The sequence below is a fragment of the Delphinapterus leucas genome, chromosome 7 (genome assembly GCF_059928025.1).
Source record: "Delphinapterus leucas isolate spDelLeu-1000000601 "Yukka" chromosome 7, BTC_Dleu_Yukka2, whole genome shotgun sequence".
NCBI lineage: Eukaryota > Metazoa > Chordata > Mammalia > Artiodactyla > Monodontidae > Delphinapterus > Delphinapterus leucas.
The window spans coordinates 69361269-69374753 of NC_143135.1; the positions used below are offsets into that span (position 1 = coordinate 69361269).

Sequence of the window (13485 nt, forward strand, 5' to 3'; positions counted from 1 at the left end):
GACTATTCATGGCTTCTCTATATGGGAGACAGTATATTCTCCTATATATGAATGTGTCCATTTTATTTTAAAAGGCCACTTCCTAAATGTATGAGTTAGCCTAAACAGAATTCTACAGTCCTTTGATGCTCAGTAGAAGCTTGAGTTGTGTTCATGAGAACTTGAGTTCTGGGGATTTACTGGTCATTTTAAGGAAAAGGAATGGGAAAAGAAAAGCAGAGAGGGATACTCAAGTATAATCTCTTATTGAAAGGTGCAGTGGAGGCTGTTTGTAAGGTCCGAGGCTGTGACTGGTTGTACTTTTCAATGGAATTATTACCCTTTCAATATTAGAAGTACTTCTCATTTTTTATCTATAGATAAAATTGTAATAATGTGGTTGATGGAGCTGTTCATGTGGTTGATGTTCTAACTGAAGAAGGGAGATATAAATCTAATGACTTCCTCACATGATCTTCATTTTGTGTCATCCCCACCCTCGTCTGTCTACTTTTTCAGACAAGTAAGCCCACAGTTGAAAATGATTTTGAAGCTAAGAAGCTCAGAGAATACCTTGTTCATCTCCAAGTTCTAGCCAAAGACAATCAGGAAAACATTGGTACTGCAGGCAGGAGAAACTGTGATGATAATCAGCTCCTTTCAGAAGATAGTAATGCCCAGCAAAGTGGTAAGATAATTGCATTTTATTGTACTGATTATCCTGATGATGATTCTTTATTTTAACCTCCTGCAACTTGCCGGTTGAAGAAGTTTGTTTCGTTAACAGATTTGTATTGTGCCTAACTTTGTCTTTGACTTGATAGGGGAGCATCAGGACAAAGAACTGGGTGGGAAATCCTCAAAACCACCTGTAGCAAAAGTTAAAGGTGGATTGGACTTGAACCAACATGAACTTAGTGCCATACAAGAGGTAGAATCACCAGCAAGTGGCAGAACTTCTATACTAGGTAAACAGATGGTTTGATAACATATGATTTTTTAATATTTGCCAGTTTTCTACAGTTTTTTCAGGATGCTAAATATTTTGTTGTTGAGGAAACTTAGACTGTGAGTACTCATGAAGGGGAAAAAATGGTTTCTACAAACTATTTAAAATGTGGACTTAAAGAAATATGTCATTAGGTAACTAGTTTCTTTATATATGAGGAAAAGCAATTGATAGTAGACAAAAATTCTTTGCTATCCATTATTCTGACACTTTTGCTTCCCTCTGCTTCCTTTCTAAACCAGTTTCTCTAGGATATAACCCAGTTTTTTCTCTTCTGCCTTGCTGCTCTTTCACTTCAGTACCTTCACTGCTCTTTTCCTATATCTTTCACAGGATAATCATGGTGCTTAAGACCCTGGCTTTAAGAGCAGTTGTAACACGTATATTTCTTCACTGTACTTCTTCCTAGATTCAATTATCTAGAAAAATTCCTCCCTGCGATCCTTAGTAAATAGCCCTATTTTCTTTTTATAATTATTTCTAGATTTCAGACTCAACCAGATAATTCTCTTGATCAAATCTATCAAAGCAAATTCTTTTTTTTTTTTTTGCGGTATGTGGGCCTCTCACCGCCGTGGCCTCTTCCATTGCGGAGCACAGGCTCCGGACGCGCAGGCCCAGCGGTCATGGCCCACAGGCCCAGCCGCTCCACGGCATGCGGGATCCTCCCGGACCGGGGCACGAACCTGCATCCCCCACATTGGCAGGTGGACTCCCAACCACTGTGCCACCAGGGAAGCCCAAAGCAAATTCTTTCTTAAGGGGGAAAATAACTTTGTCAGTAGAAAGGTACTTAGAAATGTAATGTTAATATTAGCTATTTTGGTCTTAAAGCCATAAAATATTGTACCTTTGTTTCGGGCTAAAAGAGTTCAAGAAGGTAGAGATTCAGAATAACTCCTAAGAATCATTCCCCTTTTTACTTTCTCCTTATGTCTTATGGAAATTATAACAAAGTAATGATTCTATTTATTACTAGGCTTTGGAAGCTTTTCTTCATTTTGCACTGTTTGGTAAGCACAACTGTTCAGGAATTGATTGGTGCTTTCCCTAACTCAGAATGAGCATTGGGAAATTCTGACCATTGATTCCTATAATTTAATGAGTTGTGTTTGAGACTGCAAAAATAGCCTATCTAAAAGGGAAAGCTATATATTCCCTCACCTCCACCTCCTTATCCTTCAGCCTTTTTTCAATGAAAAGAACACAGATGTAAGTCTTGACTGTTTCCTTTTCTATACCTCTGCGACACCCTACAGAGTACCAATTCTTCTCAGTTCTATTTGATCAACTCTGGAATCTGTCCATTTGTTTCTATTCCCACTACCACTCTTTTAATTCAGGCTGTCATTTCTTTCTTGAAGGGCTGCTACAACTCCCCATGTCTCCCTGTTTCCAGTCTAGCATTACTCTCATTCATTTTCCCATGGTGTACTCAGAGTAATCTGCCTCTATTGCTCCGTGTTTAAATTCTTCATTCGTTTCCCTTTGACTGGAGGAATAAGTCTAAATGAGGTCTTAAGTCCCTAGCTTCACCCACAAGGCCCTTCATGGTCTCACTCCCTCCCTTCAGGGGTGAGGTAAGTGCCACTTGTGTGGCATAAACTTTCCATGAGCTATCAGGCATCCCTCTCATGTGCTCTTTGGGAGCTTTCATCATAGCCTTCATCACACTTCTTTGGGTAATACTTTTAGTCAAAATATTATAGGCAAATAGTGCTAAAAGGTTACAACATGAAACAGCATTTCTTTCTGCCCCTATACCCCCCCCACCCCTTGATGCTACTCACCAGACACAGTCACTTTTCAAGTCTCCTAGGTGTTTCTTCTTGTATTTACTTCTGTAGTTGGCAATGGATTTTAGCAAAAATTAAGCCAAATATTAAACACTGCTAAAATAATTTGAGATCACATCATTTTCTCTGTTTGTGAGAACATCTTTTAGTGCGATATTGGATGATAGATTCTTAAGGTTGTTATTGTCCCCAAAAGGGATGAAAATTGCTTCTCAGGGAGATGAAAAAGTCTTACTCTTTATGTACCAAAGCACAAATGTACATAAAAAGATATACAGTATTAAAAAAGAAAAGATATACAGTATATATAGTTACTAAGTTTCATGGAGTTAGGAGGCAATTAGGAAAAAAGTCTTGAAAGGGCTCCTTAGGTGGGTGATAATAAAGTTAATATTGAGAAACACTGAGCTATAATATTCCAATTTTCTTCTCTGTATTCTACTTTTTTTTTTTTTTGGCTTCGCCGGGTCTTAATCTTTTTTTTTTAGTTGTGGCATGTGGACTCCTTAGTTGCAGCATGCGAACTCTTAGTTGTGGCATGCATGCAGGATCTAGTTCCCTGATCAGAGATCTAACCCAGACCCCCTGCATTGGGAGCATGGAGTCCTACCCACTGGACCACTAGGGAAGTCCCTGTAGTCTTATTTCTTCCCTATAGTCTTATTTCTTTAGGCTTTACTTTCTGGGAGAATTTTCTCAGCTTTTTCTTCTAACATTTCTTAGGAAGTTTTATTTGGCTCTCAAAGTATAGCTTCTAAAAGCTTGCCCTCCTTTCTGGTATTTTCTTTTTGTAGCATCCTGGTGTTGTTTCATGGATGCAAAATACTGCCTACTTTGAATATTTATAGGTTTTTGTTTGTTTGGGGTGCTGTATTTTCTCTGTTTGTCTGGGTTCTTCCTTTTTTTTTTCTGTCTGAAATTTTAGAGGCTTTTCTCTAATATCTTGCATATTTGAGCGGAACACTGAATGGCTAATTGGAAGTTCTATAGGTGGGGACCTTATTTACTTCTGGATTTCACTGGAAAATGTGGCTTTTCCTTGAGGACCCTCAGCTTAGTATCTGTGGTTCTTTTCCCTGAGCAATTTACAGTTTAGTTTCTTCAAAGAAAGATCCTCCAAGTTTGATACAAGCCTGGTTGTTGCTCTTATGGAGCCAGACCTGGGGGGATCTGAGTCGAGGGTGCAAACTTTCTTTTAATACCTCTGATTTCCATATGGCATTCTTTTTCTTCCCTCCACCCTTGCCCCTTTCAGTGCCTGATCCCCCTAAATTCAGAGTGTATTGGATTCATGTAGTTGTGGCCAAGTGGTTAAGACGATAGACTAGAAATCCATTTGGGTTTCCCCACACAGGTTCAAATCCTGTCAACTACTGCACCTTTCCCCTTAGAAAGGTAATCCTTTGACACTTTACCAGTTTGAGAGTCTGCTATAAATTTGATTGCAGAGTGTATAGGATTCAGTTTCTCTAGAGGATAAACCTTTAGTCTTCTCTGGGGATGATGTTGAGAGATAGGAATCTCAGGTGATGGGAGGGATCTTTTCCATGTACATGTTTTTAAACATTGTCCTGTTTTCAGTTCCCTGATTCACACCTTCCTTTTGTAATACCTCTTGCCTTTAATTCCCAAGTTTTTCTGGGGTTCTGCACAGTAAATTAGCTTCTACTTCTGAGTGTCTCCCACTCCTTTGTTTGTTTCATGAGTGTTTATTTCAGTCATAAGTGTTTATTTCAGTGATTATTACTTTGATAATCACCCTCAGGTAAACACCATCCAGGTCAGGAACTGGAATGTTAGAGAACTCCATAAACTCTTCCCTCGTACTCTTGCAATTACTCTTCCTCCTCTTCTCCCCAGGGTAAACCCCTATCTTGATCTCTAATACCACAGATTAGCTGTAGCTGTTTTTGAACTTTTATGTTATGAATGCATATTATTCCTTATAAAACTTAATGGTTAATAATTTTTCCAGGCATTTTTCCTGTAATTAGTCAGTACTGAAGCATTTTCTATCATTAGGAAGTAGGAGTTTCGTTAAAAACTTAGTAAAATTGAAGTGAAATAATTAAAGGCTGTGTGAAAGTCAAGCAGTTACTATTTTCTTGCTACACTGATTAAGTCTTTAAGAGTTTAGGTTTTTACCCATAATCTAAATTGCCATTTTAGTTTTAACTAGAAACGTAAGTGGAAATCCAGTGAGTCAATTTTTTTTCCCTCCCAGGTAAACCAGACTTTTACCAAGACAGAGACCCACTGAGGGTCTCAGTAAGCCGAGAACAGAGTTTTCTTGGGAGCCCCCTGGACTGTGATCCATTTGGCCATCTTCACCCAGTTGCCCAAGAGAGCATCTGTGGTGATGACTCTGATAAAGCAGGTGAGAGAGAAAGAAGTTGAAACTGGAATTGCTGTGCATAAGAATATGTGGACAAAAGATAGTTATTGTAGTGTTATTTGTAACGAAAAATGGTAAATAACTTCAGTGAAACTGCAGTTTTGTGAAGGTGTTAAAAATGAGGGGAGAAAAGTCTGTGTTCATGCATTTGAAAACTGTCTGGAATAAGAATCACCAAAGTTTAGGTATGGGTTAATCTTTGTTGAAGGTTGGGTTTCACACTTCTATTTCATGTTTACATACTGTGAAATTTTTTTTCCATAAGAAGCCTATATTATTTCTGTACACAAAAAGTTGAATGAGGGAAGTGAAGTTTATTTAGAGAATAATTAATTACACTTTTAAATTGTTTCACTAAATAAGTAAATGTTAGTAGGAGGTATGTAAGGGTATGAGGTTTTTACAGTTGGCAAACTCTACACATTTTGTGTTTAAGCCTATTTGTAACAATCCACATTTAATTAAATACTACTGAGTATTATCTTTTAAAAATTCTATCTGTGGCATTCTAAACGAGCTGTTTTATGTTTAGTTTTAAATATTTGGAAAGTATTAAGGAACAAGTTACAAGGAAAAAACTTTAAATCACTTAATTCTGCCACCCAGAGACAACTGATGTTAATTTTCTCGCTTTTGAATTTGTGCATATTTATAACAAGCTATTTTATATGTATAATATTGACCCTGCAAAGCATAGTTCCAGTACTGCTTCATTAGTTCTAAAGCACCTTTTAAGTAGTTGCCTTTTCTAACCAGATTTCTTTTTATTTTAGCTGTCAAATATACTTGGATAATTGTTACCTTAGTTGTATCTAGAGTTTAATACAGTGAGAGACGAGCAAGACCTATTTTCTTTTTGAGGGTTTATAGAAAAATTGACTTTAGCTTCTCCTTTTTTAATTGGAGATTGAAATAACTACAAAATATAATTTCCAATGAATTGTAGTTTTTGACATTTTAAAATAAAAACCATTACCATTTTTTTAGATTTAGCCAGTGAATACTTGCATTCCGTTTTATTCTACCTGTCAATGTCCTCTAGCCAAAGACTACCAAGAACACACATGTAATTGAAGAAAGTTGGGTGCTTTGACTTGTAGTGAGGGAGAATGCACACCGTGGGGAACCATGAGGCCAATGAATTAGTGAGAGGGTATTAGAAGGGACTTACTGTAAGATTTGGGCTTTATTAGGTGATTTTGAGGAGGGTTTAAGTATTTTGAAATAGGGCTTTGCTTGTTAGTATTGGATATTATCAGGAAGCCAGGGTGATCCTGTTATTGGATACCTACAAACTTCTTCCCTAGGAGGTAGGAATAATGGAGTTAGGCTAAGTAAAGCTGTACTTGATTAAGCAGCAGTCACTCATGTTAGCCAGGATAAGGAGATGATAGGTCTTTTTTTTTTTTTTTTTTTCCGGTACGCGGGCCTCTCACTGTTGTGGCCTCTCCCGTTGCGGAGCACAGGCTCCGGACGCGCAGGCTCAGCGGCCATGGCTCACGGGCCCAGCCGCTCCGCAGCATGTGGTATCTTCCCGGACCGGGGCACGAACCCGTGTCCCCTGCATCGGCAGGCGGACTCTCAACCACTGCGCCACCAGGGAAGCCCTTCGATAGGTCATTTTAGTGGTTTGGACGGTATTCATGGTTTTGTCTATGTTCAGACATGTTCAGACTTTTCTCCCCTCATTTAACACCTTCACAAAACTGCAGTTTCACTGAAGTTTATTTAACTCTGACCTTGCTTCTTTCCCTTATTTTTATTTTTCAATTCTTATCACTACCCAAGTGCTACTGGTCACCTCCTGGTCACCCTCCTCTGGGGGAATCTTCTTTGGTTTGTTACAGATAATAACAGTTATAGGACTGTGATTACGAAATGGTAAACCCGTAATTTCTCATCTCACAACTAGCTTTTGAAATGAGCTGCTTAAGAAAAAATAAAAACTCACTATAAAGTTTCACCATCTCTTACTTTCTTCACTTAAAATTTTAGTGTGTAAAGAAGCAACCAAATAACAGTTTAGGGCTTCCCTGGTGGCGCAGTGGTTGAGAGTCCACCTGCCGATGCAGGGGACACGGGTTCGTGCCCCGGTCTGGGAAGATCCCACATGCCGCAGAGCGGCTGGGCCTGTGAGCCATGGCCGCTGAGCCTGCGCATCCGGAGCCTGTGCTCCACAATGGGAGAGGCCACAACAGTGAGAGGCCCGCATACCGCAAAAAAAAAACAAAAAACAAACAAAAAAAAACAGTTTAATGGTTAAATCAGTTGTATCACAGTAATATATTTTTAATTGAACTAGGAGAGGGTAAAAAATTGTATTTAAAAACAAATTATATTTAAGTATAATATTTGATATTTGCTGTTTTTACTTTATTATCCATAATATAGATATCATTTTATGAATAAATAAATGTATCTACACACATATACAGATACATATGTGTGCATGTGTATGTGTCCTGGGTTACCTCTTAGAAAATATTTCTTACACAAACATCTAAGAAACATACTTTTAATGTTCATGATCTCTTTTAATAATATCATGGGGATAATGAGACAGAAATTTTAGTTTATATTTGGCAGAGCCGTTTTAATTTTATTCTATTTCAGAGCCACAGATGACCATATGCCTTGGCTGGCTTTCTCACAAATGTTGACTATTGGGAGTAAGAGAAAAACTAACTCAGAATACCCAGATTACTAATAGTGAGACAGAAAGTATAATTTTTATGTATTTTTAATATGTCAAGTGTAATTAGGAATGATAATTCATAATAAAAGCAGTGTATGCTCATTGTGATTTTAGCACTGCAAGTTACAAAGAAGCAGAGTTCCTCCTTGTCCTACCATTCTCAAGCAACCACTGGTTGCACTTGGTGTTTTTGTCTTTTTTATGTGCATTTGTCTCACCTTTGAGATCACACTGTACTTATAATTGAATATTCTTCCTTCTTCAGTTAAAATTAATGACAAAAGCGTTTCCCATTATCCTGGCTCTTTTCTAAAGGGTTTTATTCATAGAATAATAATGACAACTACAGTTTTCCATGAAAAATTATATTGTGCTAACTATAAATTTTTTTTTAGTTAATTTATTTTATTTTTGGCTGCATTGGGTCTTCATTGCTGCACGCGGGCTTTCTCTAGTTGCGGTGAGTGGGGGCTACTCTTCGTTGCAGTGTGCAGGCTTCTCATCACGGTGGTTTCTCTTGTTGCAGAGCACGGGCTCTAGGCGCACGGGCTTCAGTAGTTGTGGTTCATGGGCTCTAGAGCGCAGGCTCAGTAGTTGTGGCACGTGGGCTTAGTTGCTCTGAGGCATGTGGGATCTTCCCGGACCAGGGCTCGAACCCATGTCCCCTGCATTGGCAGGTGGATTCTTAACCACTGCGCCACCAGGAAAGTCCTAAATGCTTTTAATGAATAATAACATGAGTTCTTTTTTTTTCTTTTTGGTCTAAGATAAGGCAACTCTACAAAGCAAAATATGAAAGAAAATTGTAGGAAAGCAGGAAATTATGCCCTCTGGTGCTAAAAATTTGATTTGTCATAATCCAGACCTTCCCCCTCCTTCCTCATTTTAGTCAAGGTCAGTGAGGCTGTGGTTGAGAGTCATGCAGTATTAAGTTACGCTGCGGAGGAAGAAGACCATACGTACCTGGGTCCAAATGTGAAGCCAGATGATAAGGTTAGTCATGTCTTGATGTGTACTGCATTGTTAGAGTTGCTTGGCTTCATATTGTCTTTTTAGTTTACAGAAGTTGTGGAATATTAAAGTCCATGTTCTCTGAGATCTGCTCTTACTGGAGTGGATCAGTGATGAAAACAGCCAAATCTGAGCATCAGAAGACCTCTTAGTCTACCTGATGCATGATCTCTATAGTTCTGAGAAGCAAAAGAATAATTTAAAACAATAAGGGGTGTTTGTGTGTGTGTGTGTGTAAAGGTGACAGTGGATAACTGAGGACTTATTGATGTGGGAGTGAGAGTGGGCTGGGGGTGTGTGTGTGAAAGGCTGATCAGTTCTGAGCAATGATGAAAAGGTTTTACTACAGACCTTTATAACTATGAAGGTTTCTACACTTGATCTGAGCTCAGAATAAATAACTGCTAATGTTGGTGATTTGGGTTTTTTCTAGATATTACTTCCTACATTGTGGCCTAATGTTCTCCTTAATTTTTAGGCTGAAACACAAGAAATTTATCGTGAGCCATTATCTTCAATAACTGTTTCTACTGGGAGCTTTTTAAGTTATGAAAACACAGATTTGAGTCTTACAGGTAAGAATATCAGAATGTTTATAAATAAATTGAAAGAGAAGCACCAGTTGCACTGCAGTACAGCGGTGAGAGCCAACATTGGTTTTCACAAGGTGCTGAGAGGGATTGTTCTTTAAATCTCAAAAGTAATCATGCCTTTAGAATATTGGACAGTATGACATTCTAATCGTGATTGAAGTCACGGGGCTGCAGACGCAGAGACACTCTGCCGATCTCCAGTAGCACGTTGAGGAGGGTCTGCTAATGTTGGTGGGAATCTACGGAGCACATTTCTTGGCTGCACTGATTCCTTGTCGATGTGTATTGCTATGCCTCTCTGCTAAAATCTGTCTCAAAGGAAGTACCCAGACACTAAATATTTTCATTAAACCCAATTTTCAGAGTCGTTTTCAGAGCTTGTGGACCAGAGGGAACAAGAATCTCCCACCAGTAAAGAAGAGGAAACAAATGTTTTAAGTTCTGTAGTTCCTTCAACACAAGTTATTTATCAAAGACAGGACCCTCAGGACGCCCTTAAACCTCTTATACCTGCATTGGAAACATTGACATCTGGTCAGACACACATTCAGCAGATGATAGACAAGTACATAAATGAAGCAATTTTGATGACTGAAAAAACAGACTTGCGGGGTAAAATTATTTGTGAACAAATACTTTCATGTAAACTAAGTGTTTTTAACTTTTAACCTTTCATCCTTTTTAGTTGAAAGCAGTGATTGAGCTTTGTGTTTTGATGGCTTGCTATAGCAGTTATAACATGGAAAACGCTGAGGAGGGCACTTAGTGAGAGAGGGGCTTTGGAAACAGACTGACTGAGACAGTGTAGAAGAGATGAGCAGATCTTCCTTCACCTTTGCAAAGTTAACTACAGTAGCTCAGTATTGCCAATACTGAGCACAAGAACTCAGAAATCAGACCTCTTGACCGTTTCCTAACTGTGAAACCACAGGCAGCTTACTCTTTTGTCTCCAGTGGAAGGAGGGGTGTTTGGGATAATGCACATAAAGTGCAGTGTCTGGCCTGTGGCAACACTCGGTACAGTGAGCTTTTCTTCTTTTTTTCAAATCATTGATCCTGAAATGAACTAATTGAGAATAACAAAGCTTACTGTAACAAAGCAGTGACCATGATGGCATCTTACTCCTAACTAACCCCATAAAGACCTTGAGGCTAGTAGAAATGGAAACTTGCATTTGTCAAAGGTTCTGGTCAAACCACTGCCACCACCTGCCCCTTTTGTACATGAGAGATAACTGCAGGACTTAATTTGAAAGCACCTGCTGGTAATGAAAAAAATGCAAGTAATTTTGTTGAATTGGAGTTATCTTAAAATAACCTTTATGAGTATGTTCTTAGTACTACTTTTCTAGGCTTCATTTTTAAAATAAGTGTCCTTTTTCCTTAAAATTCCAACAGTTGACTTCGACTTTCCAGAACTGGAGCACAGTTTTCCAAATTTGCATCGTCAGCTGTTTAAACCCTTAGAACCACATCCAGATTTTGATTCGTCATCATCTTTCTCTGGGATTTCTCAAGACAGCAAAGACTTTTACCAGGTATAATAAAGTAGATGCTTCTTTGCAGTGAATTTCCAAAAACTGTCTTTTCTTCTGTTAGAACAGAACAATGCTTCTTAGCCTTGGCTGCCAATTAAAATCATCTGGTAAGCTTTTAGATACCAGTGCCCAGACTGTACCTCAGACCAATTAGAATCCCTAGGAATGGTCAGATACAGTGATTATAATGCGGAACCAAAATTGAAAACAGGTGCGTTAGAATTTTGTCCCAGTAGTTTTATCTCCAGCTATGATGACCCATAAAAACTTGTCGGGCTTCCCTGCTGGCACAGTGGTTGAGAGTCCACCTGCCGATGCAGGGGACACGGGTTCGCGCCCCGGTCCCGGAGGATCCCACGTGCCGTGGAGCGGCTGGGCCCGTGAGCCGTGGCCGCTGAGCCTGCGTGTCCGGAGCCTGTGCTCCACCACGGGAGAGGCCACAACAGTGAGAGGCCCGCAAAAAAAAAAAAAAAACTTGTCTTCAGGGTTTCGGGGGGTGGGGTTACTTTAATGGAATTCAGTCTTAAAGAGTCAGGTAAACAGAATTCTGCAAAATTTAAAGTCTCTTCCTATACAATAAAGGAGCTAAGATTCAAACCTGGGTCTTTCTATTTCCAGGCAGCTCTGCATAGTTCCTGCTTATCAGAAAATGATACATTCTGAACATATTCTGAACTCTGTCTTGTTAATTCACAATTTGTTTTCTAAACAAAAAGTCTGTTTCATATTTACTAAAGTGAAAGAATTGGGTTTGAATAAGCAAGTGGTTTATGTGGTAGTAAAGTGGTAATTAAGGAAGAAGAATATCAAAGAAACATAAAAGATTGATTCAACATAGTAAATACTAATATTTCAGCCTTTCCCGGTTGTCTTCCATCAGAGGTCGCATTCCTCCTGTGAAAGCCTCCGTTCTAGTCTGTCACCCAAAAGTACAGCTTCTTTTACAGCACTGAGGACCAGCCTGCATTCTCTTAACACCAGCGTGAACCAGCAGCCTGACCCTAGCTGGGCTCGTGAGGAAGCTCAGAGTTTTGCTACAGAAAATGTTACTGAAGGTATGTAGAAGTTCAAAAAAGTAAAATAAAGCTCAGTAGTTTTTCATGGTTGTTTATTTATATCAATTTTCCTTGGAAATTGTACCTAGTAGCTCTTGGTTTGTCTCCACTCCTCACCAGTTTTCTGTATATTTATTTAAATAACAGAAGTAATATATGGTGTTTGCATTTTATTTTGATAAAATAAAAAGTGCTGCCTCTTGCTCAACTTCCCTACCTCAACACAGTTATCAGTTTAAGTATCCTTCTAAAACTTTTTATACAAATTTTATATATATGCACACATCACAACATATATGAGATGCACATGCATGTTTAAGTCTTTCTGTTATAAAGTCAGTATTCTGTTATGGGGGGGAAAGCCCTCGTGTTTAATAGTCATAGTTCCTTTGTTAACTATTATAGGAGAAAATACATGGTGTGAGCAGTAGTTATTCAAAAATCGCTGTGACATCCTTTAACTTTCTATTCACGTCTATGTATATCAGTTTTCATTCCTAAAATTTTAAGTAACCTGACTTTATTTGCAATGTTCTCAGCAACTATGAGAGACTGTATCTCTATCGAAGTTTTTACAACATATAATTATGATCAACTGATTTCTTATAGGGTCTGAACAATGTTTTCAACAACTTCTGCCAGAATTTTCTTCACAAGAAGGAAGCCAGCATGCTGACTTACCAAGTATTTTTAGCAGCATTGAAGCAAGAGATTCTTCCCAAGGGGTGGAAAATCAATACTCTTCCTCTGAACAGAATGAAATATTACAGAACAAGCAAAAAAGTGTTCATTTCCAGCTCTCTGAAGGAAATTTGCAAAGTTCAGTCTTCAGTTCATCTGGTGAGGCTAATGTATTTCATCAGTTAAATCTACAGCATAGCACTCCATGTGGTTCTGCCTCTAGTGAGTGCTCAATAAAAGAAAGACTGGGCTTTGAAGAACTATCAGAAAGAGGAGTTGGTACAGTGTCACAAGGGCAAGGGCTCACTGATGATAAAGAAACCTGTGGCATTTTAAATATAAATCCACAATTATGCGTAAGAACTTCAATTCAGACACCATATTCAGTCACTGTTCAGAATGAAAAATGTCTTGAGGATTCAACTACTGCAGAAACTCCAACAATCATAGGAAACCAAACTCAACAAGCACAATCAGAGCTCTTTGTAAGTTCTGGATCGTTTTCATTACAGAACTCTATTCCAATCTGGGTAAGTGAAATCTGTGTTGTGTGACTTTTGGTTTCATTTTCAAACTTTTTAAACAAAATTGCAAGAGATGCAACAGAGCTACTATATGAAATATAGTCAATCTCATAATCATTGGAAATCTCCAATGAAATGAGAAAGCAAATTTTTAAAATTTGACCTTCCTCTGAATTTTACAGATCTTCCCAGTTCACATTTCTTTTCTC

General features: G+C 38.5%; 1 protein-coding gene and 3 non-coding genes across 14 annotated transcripts in view; all 4 read left to right on the plus strand.

The window, feature by feature from the left end:
* CEP295 (centrosomal protein 295) overlaps positions 1-13485 on the plus strand; it is a 51713-nt gene that overhangs the window by 33040 nt on the left and 5188 nt on the right. For 7 of the 11 annotated variants that reach the window (XM_022561389.3, XM_022561386.3, XM_089915398.1 and 4 more), the window contains 9 exons: positions 499-667; positions 804-947; positions 5009-5161; positions 8764-8867; positions 9364-9460; positions 9842-10090; positions 10877-11016; positions 11873-12071; positions 12681-13282. In XM_022561389.3, the coding sequence (XP_022417097.3) occupies positions 499-667; positions 804-947; positions 5009-5161; positions 8764-8867; positions 9364-9460; positions 9842-10090; positions 10877-11016; positions 11873-12071; positions 12681-13282 (1857 nt within the window). The remainder of the gene's footprint in view (positions 1-498; positions 668-803; positions 948-5008; positions 5162-8763; positions 8868-9363; positions 9461-9841; positions 10091-10876; positions 11017-11872; positions 12072-12680; positions 13283-13485) is intronic. The other 4 variants (XR_004022633.2, XR_004022634.2, XM_022561385.3 and 1 more) reach the window with 3 other exon arrangements.
* On the plus strand, positions 4078-4159 carry TRNAS-AGA (transfer RNA serine (anticodon AGA)). Its single transcript has one exon. It is a non-coding gene; the product is annotated as a tRNA-Ser (tRNA).
* Positions 8991-9070, plus strand: LOC115802224 (small nucleolar RNA U2-19). Its single transcript, XR_004022642.1, has one exon. It is a non-coding gene; the product is annotated as a small nucleolar RNA U2-19 (small nucleolar RNA).
* LOC115802223 (small nucleolar RNA U2-30) lies at positions 9207-9276 on the plus strand. Its single transcript, XR_004022641.1, has one exon. It is a non-coding gene; the product is annotated as a small nucleolar RNA U2-30 (small nucleolar RNA).